The sequence below is a fragment of the Aedes albopictus genome, unplaced genomic scaffold (genome assembly GCF_035046485.1).
Source record: "Aedes albopictus strain Foshan unplaced genomic scaffold, AalbF5 HiC_scaffold_43, whole genome shotgun sequence".
Taxonomy (NCBI): Eukaryota; Metazoa; Arthropoda; class Insecta; order Diptera; family Culicidae; genus Aedes; species Aedes albopictus.
Genome location: NW_026917232.1, coordinates 50,501 through 72,658, shown reverse-complemented (window position 1 = coordinate 72,658; position 22,158 = coordinate 50,501). Strand labels below are relative to the sequence as shown.

The 22,158-nt window shown below is 42.9% G+C and overlaps 1 protein-coding gene across 1 annotated transcript; it reads left to right on the top strand.

Annotated features, from left to right (window-relative positions):
- Nucleotides 1–5,661: 5,661 nt before the first annotated feature.
- Nucleotides 5,662–21,756, top strand: LOC109410465 (cysteine-rich hydrophobic domain-containing protein 2; the record flags this gene model as incomplete). The annotated part of the gene is given in 3 exon segments (XM_029869238.2): nucleotides 5,662–6,663; nucleotides 20,806–21,016; nucleotides 21,080–21,756. Coding segments are annotated over 3 exon segments (501 nt in total). The 3' UTR covers nucleotides 21,248–21,756.
- Nucleotides 21,757–22,158: the final 402 nt, after the last annotated feature.

Genomic DNA, 22,158 nt, shown 5'->3' with positions numbered 1-22,158 from the left:
TGGGGAAAACTGCTGTATATACATGTAAATGTAATGTCACAGACAAACAGACGTAACACTTCGAACATTTTTCGATTCAAATCATAGTCACGGAAACATATTCGCCCAATGCTAAAACGACTATGTTTGGCCGACCATCAACTAGGTGGCGGTAGTGAGCAAACGTCAAACTCGAACAAAAACGATGTGAGCGCCACAGGGGGGTAGTTGGCCAACTATCAAATTTTGAAAAAGATCGTTAAATCGAAGTACGATGGGAATTATTAGAGTGTTACGTCTGTTTGTCTGTGGTAATGTTATAACGAGAGATTGTTTTAGAAACATTCTTTGGAAATTTCTATTCAAAAAGTTGCTAGGACGATTGAATCCGAAGAGTTTTGTCTCATCAATATGTTGCACACATTAGAAACAATTTAAGAATTTGTAGTTAAGGCCAGTCACTTATGTAGGGTATCGCGCCACTTGGGCGGTGGCTTCTATATTCGTCTGTTTTCCGCTATAACTCAGTCAATTTTGAACCAATTGACTTGAAATGTTGTACACGAGTAGATACTATACCTATCTCACTGCATTCCAAAAATTGTGACAATTGGTACAAATTTGACTGAGTTATAGCGGAAAACAGACGAAAATAGAAGCCACCGCCCAAGTGGCGCGATTCCCTATTTAAATAGTAATAACTTGCAGTGAAAAACTAAGTAGTCTGGGAGTTTATGACTTCCGGGATATCATTGCGTAAGTGTCGTTGTCATCATCATCATCAACGGAATAGTAACCACGGTAACCAAATAAACAACTGGTGGGGTATAAATATGCGATTTTTCACCCAGGCCGGTCAGTTCGAAACCAACTGTCATGTTCATTGTAATTTCACCGTAATAAACCAAGTTAGTTCGTAACACGTGTTTCTCTGCTACCTACAAGAGGATATGGGCATCCCGAAGGAAATTGCGCACGGAATCCTCCAGTATTTCGGTGGAGCGAGAATTGAAGTTTTCGCGTGTAAATGTTCCTGGATTCGGCTGGCGTGTTGCGGACCCTGACGGAGGATCCGCCAGAAGCGGCGGCTTCGATGCCAAAATTTGACGTGGATGATCAGAAAGCGAAGAGTTTCATCGTTGGATTCCTGGCGGATGAAGTTCTGAAGGTTTCCCGTGACAAACGCGATTGACGATAAGACGCACTTCAAGTGGACTTCAAGTTCATTGACGATGAGACGCACTTCGCCTTGATCTACTCCAAGAAGGAGGATGACGGAAGTCTTCGGAAAGTTTCAGGAGTATGAAGCGCTCGTGTCCGCACAGTTTGGGATAAGGATTTCGAAGTTCACCGTGGACCAAGGTCGGGAGTATGGCTCGACCGCGCAGAAGGGCTTCTACAAACGGAAGCGCATCCAGGTCGAACTGGCGGAATGTTGGATCGGATTCAAACCGGATTTGTCGAAACTGCGCGATTTTGGATGCAAAGCCTATGCGTGGGTACCAACTCAACTCCGCAAGGAACGGGTTGCCAAGAGTGAAGAAGTCGTCATGATCGTTTATACGCTTCCAATGGATACCGCCTATGGAATCGAACAGCCACTCGCATAAACGATAATCAAAAGACATGCTCAACCACCCATTCGGGATACAATTCCAATAGTGTACGGTATTCTTGAAGCGTCTACATTATGGTCTGTGTATGGTGTTGGTTTATTAGGGCAGAAAGGTGGTAATTGCTCGTGACATTCGTTTCGACGAAACCTGCTTCCCGTACGCTTCTGAAAAGAAAGATGAGAAACCGTAGTAATGCTCTGCCATCGTACGAGCAAGAGGGGAACATGGTAAATTGTACTTAACGTTCCGGAGCTGTGCAAGATCAAATGGCACAAATTTCCCAAATGGTGGAGAACGTGCCTCTGGACCCGACCTACTGATACGCGAGAACATCATATCCATTGGGTAGATAGCCAATGCAGGTACGTATTGACGTTTTGTTCTCTGGAAGCGGAGTAGTTTTGAGAAAAACGGTAAGGTCGCCACCAGACACCTGCGAGGCAGGCCGTATGAGCTTTGACTGTCGCTGAAGGAAGCAAAGGCAAATCACTGCGAGTTAGCACAGCAATCGGAAACCTATTGCATTGTTTACTCGGGAATATCGGCCCGCAAAAGAATGCTGAACAGTATGGGCAAAAGGCCAATACGATTGATGTCTGTGACGCTTAAGTAGCCACAAGTACTGCCGTTTTACGCAAAATTGTCCCATGTAGATTCCTATACAGTAGACGTTCGATAACTGCAACATGTTTACGTTTCACTTACCGAATGAAATTCGATAACTGCAACAACTGGAAGCTTTGAAGTTTGATGAGTAGTGTTTTCCATATGCTTCAATGGGGCTGGAAGACGAGCAAGAGAAGAAAAAATGCTCATCCGACCACCGTTGATGTATTCGTTGAAGCCAACCAAGAACCTGAAATTATTATAAATGCAGCGAATGTCGAAGAACCAGTGAATTGTTGAGTTATAGCGAACAAGAGCGCGCCGGCTCTTCGGTATTTGAATACTTCATCGAATGTAGAGCATGCGCTTCTTGGCGTAACGTCCTAACCGGGACAAACCCTAGGGTTCATTCAAATATTACGTAACGCGAAATTTGACGATTTTAGACCCTCTCCCTCCCCCACGTAACAACTTTTGTATGGGAAGTTTTAAAATTTTGTATGAAGCGTAACACAGCGCTAGACCCCCTCCCTCCCCTATCAGCGTTACGTAATATTTGAACGAACCCCTACCTCTCAGCAATGTTCTATAAGCACTTTCGCAGTTATGAACTGAGAGTTTTCTCTACCAATGATCATTTGACGTACTGTGGAGATGTGCAGATGTGTAAGATAGCTAGCCTGGCCTTTTTCCGTGACGGTGAACTAGGCTGACCATCCGTCCCGTATTTAACGGTGCACCTTAATTTTCAAATGCTCGCCACTCGAGCATTGTTTATGTTTTTACCTGATTGATTCGTTCTTTCCGCCTGAAATAGCATTAGGGTAGGTAATCAAACTTTGAACCAAATTGCGGCTTTCTGAAGCAGTGCAAATTTTAAGTGATTTTTTCTCCCACATGGAAATAATTTACTACGGCAAAATTGTATGTACATGAAAGCCACGGGTATAAGCTTTCTGTTAAATGGTAAAAAGTTTGTATTTGCACCGAATTTCATTGAAATATTCGATTTTTCATCAACAATGATATTAATCTTAATTTGAACCATCGTAATCATAATTTGAACCAATTTTAATCTTAATTTGAACTACTGGCGGCAGCAGCTCGAGCAACTCACAAAACAGCCAATTCCATGTTAAACAATTAAAAATCACATGAATCTGCTAATTCTCATACCTATTTTTCATTAGGCAGTGGAATCTCAACTCAGAATGTTCGAAATTCTTTAGGAATTTGGAAACTAAATTTGGAATTTTTCATCCCCCAAGAGTAAACAAAGCAACCACTAGCGCGATCTACAGGCCAACACTAGAAGCTTTCCCCCGTTTACTAGTTCAAATTTAGATTACAAATGGTTCAACTTAAGATAACATTCTCCAAGTAAGAATCACTTAAATTTGATAATTTTATGACAAAAAATGCGGAATATTATTCGGTTGGTCGATTCTACGATAAATAAGCTTTCATTTGACGTGTTCACATATTGCGTGTGATACAATGCATGAGCTGTACGAGTGCACCGAAAATGTGCTTTCTCTTGGGGGAAATGGGTGAAATTACAGTGATTTTTCAATTGCCTGTTTTCCATGACAAAACGCTTTTTTCAATGCTTTTAAAGTCCATGTTATCAGGTTATATTACGGAAAGCTGTTTAACATCTTTTTCGGGACAATATTTGCCTGAAAAGTACGTCGTTTTAATGAATTTTGAATTGGTTCAAATTAAGATTACAATTTGACTAGTTCAAAGTTTGATTTCTTACCCTATTTTTAACATCCAATTCTGTTTTTGGACATTGATTTATTTTTTGTTGAGTTTCCAGCATGTGTCCCGTATTTAAACGGGACAAATCTGGTCAGCCTACGGTGAACACCAAAACCAGTAACCATACCGCGAGATTCTGGGAACAATCATGCATGTGATTCTGTGTACCAGGCCTAGCTTGTGTTTTCCCGTACGAAAGCAAAGTATTTAAAGTTTGCTCGTCACAACTATTTTATTTCGAAATGCTGTATCGTATGGTCAAGAAGGAAGTGACAATGATTACATCGTCAAGCATAGCGATTATTTGAAATGTCGCTACTACCAGTTTCCGGAAATTCCAGACGTGCTAACCATCCTTATATTAGCAAAAAAAAAAAAGGTGGAATGAGTTACAAAAGCATGACTTTTTTCTACAGCTTATTTCAGCTGCATTGCAATTGAGAATTGATTTGCATTGTTAACATTATGCAATTCATTTACATTACGTAATTTAATTCCAGTTGCATAATGATCTTATCAGGGCCTGATATACAAATATAATACTGAAAAGAGTCGTATAAATTAAGAAATGTGGTTCCTGAATTGGGTTGTTTAGTGAACAAAATATTGCTATTTTCTATAGCCTAATCGAAAGAGCTCATTATTCTGAGTATAACGTGATTTTACTGCGTTTCAATACACTGAAAGGCGGCTTGCAGTAATGACAAGCATAACAATGTTTTTAAATTTACCATAGCGAAACATGATCATCGACCCACCAACGCTTCTTGTGTGCGTTTTGTTTCTTCTCACATCAACCGGTTCGATAGCTGAGTGGTAGCGTGCGAGCCTGGTGATGTCAAGGTTCTTGGTTCGAATCCGGTTGCCAACAGAAACTTTTTTAATTGAAAATCGAGTCCATGGTAAAATTGAAAACATAATTCTGTTGAACTGAAACAAAACTCAGTCTGCACAAATTTAGTGGCGTTGTGTATTTAAATTGACCCTCAGAATAGTAATTTTCACCGCAAGCCGCCGTTCAGTGTACCTTTGTTTTGATGGTTCAATGGATAAAACAGTTTATATTTCCATGGATAGAATGACAGTTTAATCGATAAAATGACAGTTCGATCCGAACAAGAAAATTTTCCCATACAAACTAATGCCGGACTCCAAGAAATATGAAATTTTGGATTTAGACTAATTTTTGGGCGGACATTCCGATTCTACAATCCGGATAACCTTAAAGAACCCATAACATTAATGTAATGTAACAGTAAAGGTAACCTTTATTGCAGATGGTAATATAAAAATACATCATTTTTACCAGCGCATCCTGTGCTAGTGCTTTACATACATTCTCGTGCAACCGTGTACCTTCCAACGAGTTTGTATGGCGTGGTATGGTCATATAAGTTGCATTATAGACGGCGACGGTGGTGATTCCGAAACAACACACCGCCGTCGTCTCGACTGAAACACTTTTGCTTCACCGCACATCGCTCGCCTTCGCTGTATCCATCCATAGCATAGCAGTCCTCAGTGTGCGTCGACGTCGTCGATGGTTACGTTTGTTCGACTTCTGTCAGAGGTTTTTGGTCAGTCGAACACAGCAATCGAGCGTATTATAGTCTCGAAATTGATTAGTGGTGTGGCATCGAAGGTCTCTGTCCTTCGATTTAGCCTACCTAGATCGCAAAAAAAACTCAGGAATAACGTGTGAATATCTCTACAGCTTCGTCAGCATTTCAATCCAGTGTTGGTGACCCGTTTGTCCATAGGTAAAAGCAGTTCTGGTGGGAGGATTGCGTCAACAACAAACAGCTCAAGTGAAAAAAATTACGCATCAACGAAGGGAAAATGGACTAGCCTAGTGGATTAGTGATTAGTGAAACCAAAGCAAAACAGACCAACCAATAGTTACGTGTGCCACAGACAGTCAGACAAGAAGATGTCGTCATTGCAGTGAGTGCTAGATCGAGTGTGAGGGATCCAGCTACAACAAAGTCGAAGTCAGTGTGCGAAGAAAAGGGGTTCAAGGATAAACACGTCGCCGTCGTGGTGTGGGGCACAAGGGATCATCAACATCAGCTGAACCGTGGCAGTGGGCGGCCCAAGAATGCTGTAGCGGCAAAGGGGGGAATGTTTTCCTTTCTCCTTCCTTTGCCAGCGTAAATGTATGAATCGGTACCTTTTGTTTACGCGCCTACTGCGTTCCAAGACGAGCACGGAAGCAAAAACGATCCAAAGGGAAACAACAGACAGAGAAGTCGGCGACGGCCAGCTAGTAGACGGGAACATTGCTCCATCGAGTTCTGCTGCGTTGTTCGGTTTTGGGCTGCGGTTGCACAAGACCCCGCCGTCGTCAGCTGAAAGTTGTTGGAAATCTGCGAGAGAATCCGTCTCGTCATTGCCAGCCAGCTCCAATGTGGTCGGTGTGGTGTGTTACATCTAGTTTTGTTTAGTGTGTGCGCGATGGAAGAAGAGTCGTAAAAGCTGCCTCAGTCAGCGGAAGAACAAAGAAACGTAATTCATCGAGAGTTTGTTTGTGGACTTTTGTGTACGGTATTTGCGGAGAAAATTGAGCTCCGAAGAAGATGGCTGATTTCGACGCGATATATGAGGAGCAGGAACTGGCCGAACCGGAAGACCTGGAGGAGGGCCACGTCCAGATGGTGCCGGATCCTATCGTCATACGAGGGGCAGGAAATATGACAGTGTGAGTACATATAAATATTTGTTTAATCGGTAATTAGCTTTGGCGTAGCGTTTTTACGACTTGGGACTTGACTGACGTGAACAGTGTCTTTGTGGGAGGTCATTATATGGTGCGCCGGCCCTTTGAAGGCCAAATTTTACAGCAGTAACATAGTATTTCTAAAAACCACTTCATGAAGGACGATTGAATTATGTCCTCAGAATGAGCCATTTTGTACTGCGTATTTTTTCAGCTCAAAAGCCTTGACATAAATACTGTGGTCTATTTAAATCCAACAATATTAATTATCACACATTGTCATAATTCTGCATCAACATGTCTAAAGGGTCTAACTCGTTTTGTAAACAAACATTGTTTCTGTCGCTGTAGGGCTCATCTCGATCCACCCACGCATCTGGGGGTCGTTATCAGAAAGAGCGAAGATTGATCTTTCTGATAACGGCCCCCAAATACGTGGGTGGATCGAGATAGACCCTACAGCGACAGAAACAATGTTTGTTTACAAAACGAGTTAGACCCTTTAGACATGTTAATGCAGAATTTGTTATATTAAACTGGTTTGTTTATTATCGGCATCGTATAGCCGATGCGGTAGACGCACGGGTATTCAGCAAGACCTTGGTGAAAGCAATGCGCAATGGGTACGATTCTACCACATTTTCATCTTCAAATTCTTACCTAGTTTCTAACATAATTCTTTCCACGATTTCTCCTGGAGTCTTTTCTTGAATTTATCTAGAGATGCTTCTAAAAGGTTTGCCGAAGTTGCCCTTTGAATGTCTCCCAGATTTCTAAGGATTTTTCCGTATTTTCTTCCAGAGTTGTTCGGAATATCCTGATGATCCTTCGGTGGCTTTTGAGAGTCCTTTCGGGGAGAGTTCCTGCTATGATGTTTTCATGGGATTTCTGCACGAGTATCTGTAGTTTTTTTTTCGGGGATTTCTATCGAAGGTTTCCACAGTTCTTCCCGGAATTCCTCTCATATTTCCACCCATGATTACTCTCAGTAGTTTTTCTGAGATGTTCCAGTTTTCCCGGGACTTCTACCGAAATTGCTCTGGTTATTTCTCCCATAGTTCTTCTCGCAGTTCATCGTGAGCCTTGTCGTGAGCTTACCCCACGATTCTTTCCGGCATTTGACCTAGAATTCATTACACGAAATTTCGTAGGCTATCCTGGAAAATTTCGTCAAATATTCTCAGAGTAACTATTAGAGAAACCCAAAAAGAACACCCGAACGGGACCGTTTTCGGCAGATATTCTGGACAGAACACTGTTTGTAATCCCAAAGAAATCTTCAAGTGATATCTCAAGAAGACTACATCATAATATCTCAAAAACAACTAAGAAGAAAAGCCCAAAACTAAAAGAGAAAACCTAGAAGAAATATACCGGAAGAAAATCCTGTAGAAATCCAGAGCAAAACTCTAGGCAATTGCTCACAATTATTTCTTGAAGAAATTACAGCAGGAAATCTGGGAAAACAATCGTGAGAAACACTGGGAGCAATACCGAGAAATGCTCTTGAAGACATTTCGGGAGAAACTCCTGTAGAGAACCCTTAAAACCTGTGTGGAACTTTAGGTAGAAATTTTAGTAATGACTCCTGTAGAAGTTCGGTAACAAATCTCTTGAACATATCTGGGAGAAACCAGGGATCCGCCCGGGAATCGAGGAATCGTAAGTTAAATCCCGCGACATCATTTGAGAAATATCCTGGATTACGTCACACCCTCGATATCAGATCAAACTATACCCCACAATAGCAATCAGCTGTCGATTGTATTATCGACACTTATTGTTGTAGCCTCTCTTTTGACGCCTGGCAGCCGGCCTGCCCTAAAATCAATATTTCATCCACATCTCCGCACCGGGGGCCCGTGAGCTCGTAAATCACGAACCAAGGAGAGAAGAGGCCGTAAAATCCATGCAAAACCTTTAATATTGCGCCACACCTCCTCGTTCTTCCTCCTCAACCACCATCCTTCGAACCATTTTACAGGCCCAATTATGATGCATACAGGTATCAAGCCTCAGCGCTCTTTATTCGGCCATTTAACCACCGTGTACCTATACTGCCGCCACTCGCATAACAGTCCCATCTTTGCTGGGTTTCCTATTCATATGGGACTCTTTTGCGAGTGGGGGCAGTATAGCTGTGTAAACAAGACGACCCGGCTAAAGCCGCACAAGTGCTACCTACTGCTGCACGCCATGGTATAGTGCACTGCCCACCCAATATAGTGGCTTTGACGTTGACCAAACGACCAAGCGACTGACTAACCTAGTCACCATCATCACACACCGTATCAAATGACTGACTGCTGCCTGACGATCGTACATATGTATACTGGGTAGTAGTGGGTCGAGACTAGCGCAAAAACCAAAGTGGGTAGACAAATTAATGCGTCCAATCAAGGTGAAATAGCACTCGAACTATTTTTGGGCTGAACTTTGAAACGCATGGCGATGTTGGTTGATTTGTCAACCTGATAAACATTCATCGATAAAATCGTTTTATGAAGTGATGCGGAAGCGCTGTAAACTGCATTGCTTCTTAAATGTACAACTCAGCTAAAGTCTCAACATAAAATGCTAAAATATAATGTTTATCGAATGCAGTGTAATCTAAGTAGTGTCCCAGCTTAATTTATGGAACACCTGGAGGAATCTCTGGAAGAATCTACGAGAGAATTTTTGAAGATATCCTTGTATAAACTTCCTGGGATATTTATGGAGAAACTTGAGCTGATTATCTGATAGAACTTTTAACTAGACCCTAGATGAAACCTTGAAGGAATTTCTGTAAAAACCCGATAATTAACTAATTACCTAATTCCTAAGAGCGAGCAATGGCCCTTAAACCTAGGCTTTCGAGCCAGGACATAAGGGGTTAATACCATAAATACCTTTGTCCCATCCCAGGAAGAAGAGGAGCCCCAACAGAGTAACATTAACTTTCTTAGCAACGTCACTCCCAACGTTTTTGCTTCACATTTGTTACACATACGATACGGAGCGGCTGACGAGATGTCGCCGTTCCATAGTTCTGTTCAATTGTATTCAATAACGCTGCACAGTAGGCCGCTCGGTGCAAACGCTTTAACTGCAATGCTTTTTAACTGCAAGTCCGCTAAGTGCAATAATTTTGCAGTTATCGCACCGCTATTCTTGAAAACGAAATGTCAACAGCGATGCGATGTTTTTCGTATGCAGTTTTGTTGCAGTGCGATGTTTTTCTAATGCACTTTGACTGCATTATGCAGCAACTGACAGTTCTTTGACGTCTGTCAGTTGTTGCAGTTATCGAATTTTATTTGCTAAGTGAAACGTAAACATGTTGCAGTTACCGAACGTCTGCTGTATTGATAATGACAAGAAAAATGGTAGAAGTAGTCGATTCTATCATTTTCCAGGATTCTTTCAATGAATGGCTGTGTATGTGTAGACTAGACTAGACTAGAAACCCGATAATTAACTAATCCCTAAATGAACTTCTGGAGGAATTTCAACACCTGAAATTGAGAGAAATACATGGAAACATCGTAGTAGAAGCTCGTGAAAGATTCTTTGAATGAACCCCTGGAACGATCAAATCCGCCGGTCTCAACATCCGTGGCACGGTTTTGACAAAATCCAGCCAATTTGTCTGCTTTGCGGATGACATGGATATTATTTGTAGAATATTTGGATCGGTGACAGAACTGTACACCCGCCTGAAACGTGAAGCAGCACATATGGCAAACTGGTGCAGAACGCGTCAAAAACGAAGTATATACTGGCTGGAGGAACCGCGAACGACAGGGCAAGCCTAGGCAACAGTGTTACGATAGACGGGGATACTTTCGAGATGGTGGAGGACTTCGTGTACCTCGAATTCTCAATAACGAAAGACAACAACATTAGCCGTGAAATACGAAGGCGCATCATCAGTGGAAGGCTTCACAAGAAACTGCGGTCGAAATAGATTCACTCCTGCACCAAATGCACCATGTATAAGGCGCTGATAACCCGACGTCTCCACTAGACAGAAATGTCTTGCCATTTTGCTGGACAGATGTGTCATGACAGAACTGTTCTCTCGCTGTTTGTATGGAAAGCAGCGGTGTTGACCATTTCTGTTACGTTTTCTCTTTCTGGCAGCAAAATGGCAAGACATTTCTGTCTAGTGGAGACGTGGGGTAAGATCGGGCTATGCTCGAGGAGGACATGCAAGCATTCGAAGTGTTCGAGCATCGGGTGGTGTGCAGGAGAACGGTATGTGGCGGCGAAGGATGAACCACAAGCTCGCTGCACTCTACGGCGAACCTCGACTCCGGAAGGTGGCAAAAACTGGAAGGATTCGATGGGCAGGGCATGTTGTGAGAATACCGGACACCAAGACTGCAAAACTAGTATTCGCAAAAAATCCGGACGGTACAAGAAGACCTGGAGAGCAGCGCGTGCAAGGTGGGTGGATCAAGTGGAAAGAGACCTGGCGACCTTGGGTCTCCAGTAATCCTTGTGGATAATGCTTCGGAGACGGCGGGTTCGGTCCCCGTTCAGGACGGGAACTTTTCTTAAATTCTTTGGGCATCGTGTATGATTGTCCTTGCCTCACAATACATATACACATTCGTGCAATAGCAGATAAAGAAGGTTGTACATTGCAATCGAAGACGGCGTTTGCGGATCACAGCAACCACTGGACTGAAGTGTCAAGTTAGGTGTATAATTCCTTTCATTACTGTTTTAATTTCTAACCAATAAACATATAGTTAAGAACCACTGTCTTTTGATGGGTTATTGGCCCTGCACCGTAAAGAGAAGAAACATGGAAGACGAAAAGCATTGGATCTTTAACGGTCAAAATTACGACACTGTATGAATTTTTGTAACAAGGCGACGTCATACTTTGGATGAAAGATTTCACGAATTCGTTGTGATAACGGAGCAGAATTCTCAAGCAGTGTTCAAGAGCCTGTGTCATACATGTTATAGTATAGCGTAGAAAGCCATGACTTTAGTTCAAATAAAATTTCCACTTTCTGTTCACACGTCAACCGAACAAGTCGTTTCTTTTTCATTCTGAAGATAAAATAGGTTATGGATCTATCGTTTTTAAGTCGAAGCTTTGAAGATTCATGATGAATACCGGAAGTCCAAGCGGCAGTTCCGAGCAAGGATTTTCAAGCCTGACAGGTATTGAGCGGTTATCCGGACGAGAGAACTGCGCTACGTGGAAGTTTGCCGTTCAAACGTACTTCGAGCTGGAAGATATCTGGGGAGCCGTCAAGCCGGAGCAGAATCCAGATGGAAGCTACGAAGCTGTGGACCCTGCAAAGGACCGGAAAGCAAGAGCCAAGGTGATTCTTCTCCTTGAACCGGTGAACTATGCCCACGTCAAGGCGGCGAAAACGGCGCAGGAAGTGTGGGGGAACCTGGAGAAGGCGTTCGAAGATTCCGGCCTCACCCGGCGGATCGGTCCCGAAGCAAGGTTCTGTGGCAGGACCTGAAGCTATCCAGTCAGTGGCACCGTAGTGGCTGCGAACAAGGCCGCTATGAAGATTGAAGCTACTGGAACCGCTGCACTCAATCCCATTTGCCAGGAAGACGGAAGCGAAATTTGCGTGAGCGATGTCCGGTAATCCGGTATATTCCGCAGCTGTCCGTCAACCTCCTATCCGTCAACAAAATCGCAAGTAAAGGCTACTCGATGGTGTTTGGCAACGCTGGCTGCAAGGTGTTAAATCGAGCGGCGGCACTGTGGCAACAGGGAGCCACGAGAAAGGACTTTTTAAGCTGGAGCAGCGCGAACCACGAGGATCCGGCAAGGCATTGGCTTTTCCGCCGGAAGATTCCAATATTCCATGGAAGTCTGGCATCGGCGCATGGGGCATCTCAGCAAAGCAAACCTGAAAAAGCTGGCGAGCGATCTGGGAAAAACAATCTTGAATGCCATTCGGCAAGGAGGGTTCCCGAGCGAGGGAACTACTGGAGGTCGTTCACTCGGATATTTGCAGCCCGATGGAGGTACCGTCGCTAGGGGGAAGCAGGTACTATATCGTGTTTGTGGACGACAAATCCCGCCGCATGGTCGTCTATTTTCTGCGAACGAAATCCGAAAACGAAGTTTTGAGGGCGTTTCAAGCGTTCCACGTGATGGCGGAGCGACAGTCCGTTTCGAAAATCAAGATCATTCGAACGGACAACGGGGACGAAGATAATTAAGCCGAGACGTCACGTTCATCAACGAGAGCAACGTCGGTACCCCGGTCGCGGCAGTCAAGATCAGCAAACCATCAAAGCCAATAGTTATCAAGCTAGACGTTGAAAAAGCGGTTTCACTATCTCCGGACACCGAAGAAGCGCTCGGCGGCCATCCGAATCTCGAGGATGGTGCAACTGGCCAAGTTGAAGTCGAAGAAAGCCATTGGGACGACGAAGATTTTGAAGAAGCAGCAAGCAACATTAGCAGTTCTTCCACCGATACTGTGACTGACATCACTGTGCTCCCTCCACACCAATCTTCAAATCCATCTCCGACATGGCATCTCAGCAGCAGAGTGACGAGCGACAAGCGATTCCCGACAACCCGGTAACGCACCAAGACGCGATACGTCACGACGATGCGGACAAGTGAAAGGTAGCCATGTAGGAGGAGTACGACGCCCATGTATCCAACGAAATGTGGACCTTGACGAAGCTTCCTAAGGGCAGGAAGGCGATCCGTTGCAAGTGGGTGTATCGCATGAAGCTGGATGTCGATGGAAACCTTGTCCGGCATAAGGCGTGGCTGGTCATCAAGGTATTTTCGCAGCGAAAGGGGGTGGTCATACGAAACCCACTCCTCTGGTGGTTCGTCACAGTTCGCTACGGTATCTGTTCGCCATGGCGGCGAAGCACAACCTGGACATCCAGCAGATGGACGCGATATCCGCTTTTCTCCAAGGAGATCTGGCGGAGGAAATCTACATGGAGCAGCCTCCGTTGTTTGTCGATCGTCGGAATCCATCCCTGGTGTGCCGTCTTAATAAGGCCCTGTACGGGCTGAAACAGTCCAGTCAAGTCAGGAACAAAAAGTTGGACCAGATGTTGAAGAAGTTCGGGGTGATTTAAGCGAAGTACGATTCGTGCGTGTACTATCGTATCGAAGGAGGCAGCATGATATTCGCGGCAGTCTACGTAGATGGCGTCATGATTTTCTCAAACGACAATGGATGGACAGCACATCCTGAGTGACCATTTCCGCATGAAGGATCTTGGCGCAGCGAAGAACTGCCACGGAATCCGAATCACCCGGTCGGACGGAACCATAGCGCTGGACCAGGATGCATATGTGGAGGCGATGCTGACAAAGTTCAACATGGCGAACTGCAAACCAGCGAAGGTGCCGATGACCGACAGGCTCACAAAGGCTATGTCCACCTCCGAAGACAACACAGGAGACGGAGCAAATTACCAACATTCCGTACCAGGAAGTGGTTGGAAGCCTGATGTATCTCGCTCAATGGACCCGGCCGGACATCCTGTATGCGGTCAATCAGTTGAGCCGGTACAAGTCGATTCCCGGAATGCAATACTGGAGTACCGAGTGGAGTGGAGCGACATCAAAGGCTACAGTGACGCGGACTGGGCATCCAACGTGGATGACCGAAAATCCACCAGCGGCTACATCTTCACGCTGCAATGAGCAGCTATCTCGTGGTGCTGCAAGCGCCAACCGACGATTGCCTTATCAAACTGCGAAGCAGAGTATATGACACTTTCCACTGCTGTCCAAGAAGTCTGATTGGACAATTTCAAGCAATTAAACGGCGTATTCGAACGCATGAATAAGACTGTGTTGGTGCTGGGTCTTTTAAAGAGCCTGTAGAGTGAAGGACCAACGCGCCCTTGGAGTTTTCGAACGGAAGGTGTTGCGTACCATCTACGGCGGAGTGCAGATGGAAGACGGGACTTGGAGAAGGCGAATGAACCACGAGCTGCATCAGCTGCTGAGAGAACCAACCATCGTCCATACCGCGAAAATCGGGAGGCTACGGTGGGCGGGTCACGTCATCAGGATGTCGGATAGCAACCCGACTAAAATGGTTCTCGAGAGTCATCCGACCGGTACAAGAAGACGTGGAGCGCAGCGAGCTAGGTGGGTCGACCAAGTGGAGGACGATCTGCGGACCCTACGCAGAGTGCGGAACTGGAGACAAACAGCCATGGACCGAGTGGAATGGAGGCGGCTACTATGTACAGCAGAGGCCACCCCGGCCTTAGCCTGACCGGTAAGGTAAGTAAGAGTGAAGCTGTACTGCTGCTAATCTTTTGAGTAACCATAGTCCGACTAGTGCTTCGGAAGTTGTGAAGACACCCTACGAGATGCGGTACACGAGAAAGCCGAACATAGACAATCTCCGAGTGTTTGGATCAATCGATCAGCATGTACCAAAACAGCGACGAGGCAAGTTGGACCCAAAGTCAGAGAAGAACATCATGGTTGGATATGCCACGAGCAGATACAGATTCTAGGATCCTCGGATAAAGAAACTGTTCATTTCACATGACGTTATATTTGATGAAAGAAAGAAAAAAGAAACCAAAGGTATTTCCTGCTGCTGACGTGGATGAGTCAGAGCTGCATAAATTCAGTCATGTCAGTTGACTACTGATGTTGCACTACCGTCACTATCACTGCAGGCCGATCAATACTGACGCAACGATATGATACTGACCCGCAATTCAGATCACTATCACATATTAAAATAGGATCACAAGTGTTCATTTCGATTTTTGAACGAATTTCGAAGATGGCCTATCAGTGATATCTACACGCCATCACAATCAGTTCAGTTGTGATGGAGTAAGCAAAGTGACAGTGACTCAACAGAGTACACGCTGTCTTGGATCGCAGTTAGCCTATCAATATCGGCTATTTGCCTACCTTTGATAGTGACAGGAAGCAACTCTGGGATGAGTTTTTGCGATGAACTAGATAGCGAGGAGCGAATTGTAATCGAGCCGATGAATTGTCGGGAATGCCAATCCTAAAATTGTTCCGCAGCTTCTGAACAAAGATTCTCCTTGTAGGGCATCGAGAGGAGAAATGAAAGATGAGAAATTATGGTGATGATCAGATGCTGAGAGAGGAGAAATGAAAGATGAGAAATTATGGTGATGGTGAAAGATGAGAGATGATGATGATGATGAAAGATGAGAGATGATGATGATGAGATCAGAGATGCAAAATGGGAGATGAGAAATGAAAGGTGAGAGATGAAAAATGAAAGATGGTGATGATGATGATGAGAGATGGATATAACGATGAGAGAAGAGAGATGAGAAGAGACAGATGAGTGAAAAGAGATGCTGATGATGATGATCATGATGATGATCATGATGATGAAAACGATGATGATGTTGATGAGAGACGAGAGGTGAAAGATGACGATGATGATGAAAGATGAGAGATGAGTATGACATGACTGTGGTAAAGCATGAGCAGGTGCACAAATGTCTTGGAAAATGTTATAGAGAGATAAGAGATGATGATGATCAGGGATGGTGATGAGAGATGAGAGATAAGAGATGATGATGATAAAGATGGTGATGAGAGATGAGAGATAAGAAATGAGATATGAGAGAGGAAAGAAGAAAGGTGAGAGATGATGACGAGAGATGAGAGATGGAAGATGGGAGATGAGAAATGAAAGATGAGACATGAAAAATGAAAGATGAGAAATGAGAAATGATGATGATGATGATGATGATGATGAGAGATGAGTGATGAGAGAGAAGAGAGAGATGAGTGATAAGAGATGGTGATGGTGATGATCATGACGATGTAGACGATGATGATGATGTTGATGAGAGATGAGTGGTGAAAGATGAGAGATGAGATTGGCATGACTGTGGTGAAGTTTATACAAAAAAAAAAGATACACAAATGTCTTGGAAAATGTAATAGACAAGAGATGATGATAAGAGATGTTAATGATCATGATGATGGTGATGAGAGATGAGAGATAAGAGATTATATATGACAGAGGAAAGAAGAAAGATGAGGGATGATGATGATGATGAGAGATGAAAGATGAGAGATGATGTTGATGAAGAAGGATGAGAGATGAAAGACAAGAGATGAGAAATAAAGGATGAGAGGTGAGTGATGAAAGATGAGAGATGATGATGATGAGAGATGAAAGATGATAAATGAGAGATAATAGACGAGAGATGAGATATGAAAACTAAAAAATGAGAGATGAGAGGAGAGAGATGAAAGATGCGAGATGAGATGAGATATAAGAGGTGAGAGATGAAAAATGGGGGATGAGAGATAAGAGATGAGAAATGAGAGGTGAGAAAACAGAAATGACAGATAGGAGATTAGAGATTAGAGATGAGAGATGATGATGATGATGATAGTGATGAGAGATGATGATGTTGATCAAGATGATGATGAGAGCTGAAGTAGGATTACTGTAGTAAAGGTTATACAGTAGACGTTCGATAAGGGCGACATGTTCACGTTTCACTTACCGAATGAAATTCGATAACTGCAACAACTGCCAAAAAACGTCACAAAACTGTCAGATGCTGCAGAATGAAACCAATGTGCATACGAAAAACATCGCATTGCAACAAAAGTGCATGCGAAAAACATCGCATCGCTGTTGACATTTCACTTTGACAGTTAGCGGTGCAATAACTGCAACATTGTTGCACTTAGCGGCCTTGCAGTTAAAAAGCATTGCAGTTAAAGCGTTTGCACCACAGAGAACAGACATCCAGGCTAGAACAAATTTCATTAAGAAAGTTGTGTAAGGATTTGAATCTCACTTGAGTAAGGTTGCCAACCAATACATGATGACAACACTAACGCCGCCAAACACCATATTGCCACAGTCAGTGGTGAATTGAAACATTTCAAGTGGTGAATTAAATTAGTGTTGGAAATTAACCGATTGCAGCGCCACGCTATTGCCACTTGTGTTGCCGATGAAATATTCCTTTCACAAAATTCAGATTGGATTTGGACGTCTGTTCTCTGTGTTTGCACCGAGCGAACGTCTACTGTAAAAGATGTCAAAATGTTTTAGAAAATGTAGTAAAACTGACAAAGACGGTGTTTGGAAATAAAGACGATTGTAATGGTAATGATGGATAATGATGATATTTGAGAGATGAAAGTTGAGTTATGAAATGTGAAAAATGAGAGATTGGAGATGAGAGACAAGAGATTATGGTGATAAGAGATGATGATGATAAGTGATGAAAAATGAAAGATGAAATATAAGATATGAGAAAGGAGAGATGATGATGATGTTGATGAAAGATGAAGAATGATGAGAGATGAGAAATGAAAGATAAAAGATAATGATGAGAGATAAAGGATGGAAGATGAGAGATGATAGATAAGAGATAAGAGATGAGAGATAAGAAATAATCGAGAAGAGATGAGAGATAAGAATTAAGAGAAAAATGATAAGAGATAAGAGATATGAAATGAGAAATGAGAGATGGTGATGATGATGATGAGAGATGAGAGATTACGATGAGAGAAGAGAGATAAGAAATATCAGAGAAGAAATGAGAGATAAGAGATAAGAGAAAAATGATAAGAGATAAGAAATGAGAGATGGTGATGATGATGATGAGAGATGAGAGATTACGATGAGAGAAGAGAGATAACGAAGAAGATATAAGAGACGATGATGATGCGAGATATGAAATGAGATATGAAAGATGGTGATGATGATGATGAGAGATGAGAGAAGAGAGATGAGAAATAATAAAGAAGAGATGAGAGAAAATGATGTGGTATAAGAAATGAGAGATGGTGATAATGAGAGATGAAAGTTAAGAGATGAGAGAAACATTAAAATAAAAAGTATTAAAAGTGACAAACAAGGTGGTTGGAAATGAGGTGGATTGTGATGGTTATTATTGATAATATCATTTTTAGAACGAAGGTTATTGTTAGTTGGGCTACAATAAATTGAAATGTAAACGTAGGGAATATTGTTAATAAATAAAATTAAAATTTTAAAATAATGAGATAGTAGGACAGGGGGAGAATGTAGGGATTGAGAGGGATAGCAAGGAAAGGACTAACAGGGCACATAGCATTAGCAGCGGTGATGCGCTACCGGATAAACAAAGCAAACGAAACAAACGATCAAGATGAATAATGAAACTTCAGCTTGTAAAGTATTTCGCACGAGTAGGTTGCGTCATGTGCAATCTTCCTCGTTTGTGCAGTTTCGGCCGGCGGAATTGGTTGGACCAAAGACAAAAGTAAGACCTCATACTCTCATACATTACATACAAATTTCAGGGCTCACGAAGTACTAGCGATCAAATATATAATACCTTCAACTGATAACATTTTGAGCCTCGCTGCAATTCGAATTTCTAGTACTCCTTTTTTGTTGCTAGGAGTAACCTGGAGTAACCAACATATTATTTACGCAAGCATAAACAAGAAAAAATGGTGGTGAAAACTCGTGTGATCTGATCTATTATAAATATCTTTTTTTTATTTTAGGGTGCCTTACAATTTCACAGTTAATTGTCTAAAATCTAATGCAATATTTGGTTGCCATGTTTGATGCAAAAATGTCCGTGATAATCTACCCAGTTCGCTAATGATGCTTCAAGTTCAGATGCGAATCAGTCTCAACTATTTTCGACATTGCCTTTGCTTTCACCCGAATTCAAGCGACTATAAAATGTCTCAGACGATCCCCAATCAACCGAAACCTGTAGTCCTATAGAGTCTGACAGTTTCTGACGTTAAACAGTTGTAATTTAGCGGCAGCTCTCCCATTAGACCGGACCGAAACCGGGATGAGCAGCTATCGATGTCTTTCTAATGATATTTTTTTGTTCTCCAAACTGGCAGGCTCCTGTACAATAGCCAAACTGGAGCCTGCCCGGGCCAAGGGTAAGGCATGGTGAGGAGTACTTCGGCGAAAAAAAATGTTGGCCGAAACCCGGCCGGAGCTCGTTCCGGTGTTACGGGAATAGCCTTTTATCTGCTATTGTAATGAATGTTTCATTAAGCCATACAGAACTCCTAACGACACATCTTCGAGCAAAACGAATGGACATGATCAACAAAGTTAAATCATAGAGCCCTAACGTGGAGCGTGAGAAAAAAAAACATTTGATCAACTAACCTTATGCCATAGGTTTTCCTTATTATAATCTTCTTTAGAGAACATCTGTGACAATTACTCTATAAGTCATTTGAGATAATTAAATAGTTAATAAATTAGTTAATAAAAAGCTCGAATAAATGTTCAAACTGCATTTTAATATATGTTTCCAAATTACATAGTATGGGTTCTGAATCAATGGATTGTAAAAGCAGTTTTTGAAGATATTCAATAAGCGAATGCGAGACGTACATTAACATCGGGTTCAGTATGGATTTCGTTTTCTCCTGTAAGTAGAAAATAGTCTATGATAGAATATTTGAGATGACAGATAATGATCAGATAAATGAAAAATTACAGGCTGCAAACTAATGTCGGCCGGACCAAGTTTTCTGTGAGAGAATCCATGTTTATTGACACATTGAAATTTGTTTGTTGTCATGAGCTACTACTTCTTTGTAGGCGCAAAGTTAGTAAAAAAGCAGGTAGCCAGTTAAACGTCAAACTTGGGTACCGGGGACCGAATGTGGTACTAGAAGTGGTACCCAGTCTGAGCTCGAGTGCTACGACTTTATTTGGACTTTGGTTGGACTGGAATGCCGGACACGACACTCCTGATGGTTTCTATAATCCTGAATTTGCTCACCACGAATTAGTGTTTCAGCTCTGCACCCAGCATGCCAAGACTAATTACAGAGACTAATTACCAAAAAATCGGTTCGTGAAGTAGATTATACAGCAAAGCAAGTGAACAATAATTATTTTATATAGTAAATTTACACGTTTTAAATTGAAGAACGCATTGATCTCTCAAGGCATGGGATTCAGTAAATTATGTTCCAATGAATGCTACATGGAATTCTGAAATGGTTCTCTATACAAGAATGGTTTTTTGAAGGGAATGTTACAGAACCGACGTTATAAAACCACTACGCGCTACTTAAGCTAAAGCCGCATACTAATGTTTCCTCTCTTTCTATCCTCTCTCTCTCTCTGCTCCTCCCCGTTTCAGGTTCGGTTTGAGTAATCGCTTCAACGTGCAGTTCCCAGCCGGTCTGGTGTCGCGCGTTGCCCCCGAGGAGTTCAAAGCGACCATCCTGCGGATCAACGCGGTCCTCAAGAAGACACTTCCGGTCAACGTGAAGTGGCTGTTTTGCGGTTGTGTGTGCTGCTGTTGCACCCTCGGTTGTTCCCTATGGCCTGTGATATGTTTAAGTAAGCGGGTAAGTAGCAAATGAGGAATTGAAGTCCTTCTCGTGATCTAAAGATTCTTATCCTTGTTTTAGACTCAGCACACCATGAACAAGCTGCTGGAGTGGGAGAACAGTCACCTGTACCATAAACTCGGTCTGCACTGGCGGCTCAGCAAGCAGCAGTGCGACTCCAACTCGATGATGGAGTACGTCCTGCTGATAGAGTTTATACCCAAAACTCCGATCTACCGTCCGGATTAAGAAGCGGTGGTAGTGTTGGTTTGAACTCGTCGGTGGTTGGTTTCCTGGTTTTCACTTCCGTTTGAAATGGTTTTCTTAGCGGCGAACCTAGCGACTGAATGGGAAGGGATAGCAGGTTATAATGGTCTGTTACTGTCCGGAATCTATAATGACTATCTGTGTTTGGAAACATATACTTCCTCCTTGATCCCATGCCCTCTTAAAGATCGTCAATAAGTTTCCACCAAAAAGTAGCAAACGGAAGTGACCCGATACCGAAAGTGTCCGGGATGATCGGAAACCAATCCCAACCCCATAGTATGTACCATAGAGCTAGTAGTTGTAATTGTGCGTTTTTTGTCGGTTAGAATTTAGTTAATCCTCTCTGTTGTGGATGGGCGCAAAAGAGCCTCCCCCTTCTTGAAGCTACTCGCTGAAGAGTAGTCGGGCGGAGCGCCGCAGAAAGGACACCGCATTACGTTTACATATTCGAATTAATTGTACATAACAAATAGAAATCGAAATCGTTATTATTGAACAACAAATTTGTTTCTGGAGAATGTTCCCGGATTTCCTGGGGGCTTACAGTTGTAGCTTAACCAACCTTTTCGTTTGCGATTTTCGACAGCAACTACGAAATGTTGTCATCAGAAATGCCAGAACTTCAACAACTTCGTGTAAAAGAGTCACAGTGGACTTTCTAGATTGGTTCACATGAGGAGACATGTTAGCCAGATGAACATCACGGATGTGGTGATCGATTACGCTTTCAGCAGAGAAGAAGTCAACCTGATGGGTCTGAAACTACCGGTTTTTGTTTCTTTATGTGACACACGACCCATTTTAGACATAATCTAGAGCTCACACCTCGCATTATTGAGCCTTTTTTTTTGTTTTTTTTTATGCTGTGGCAAGGAATGCCATCTGGAGAT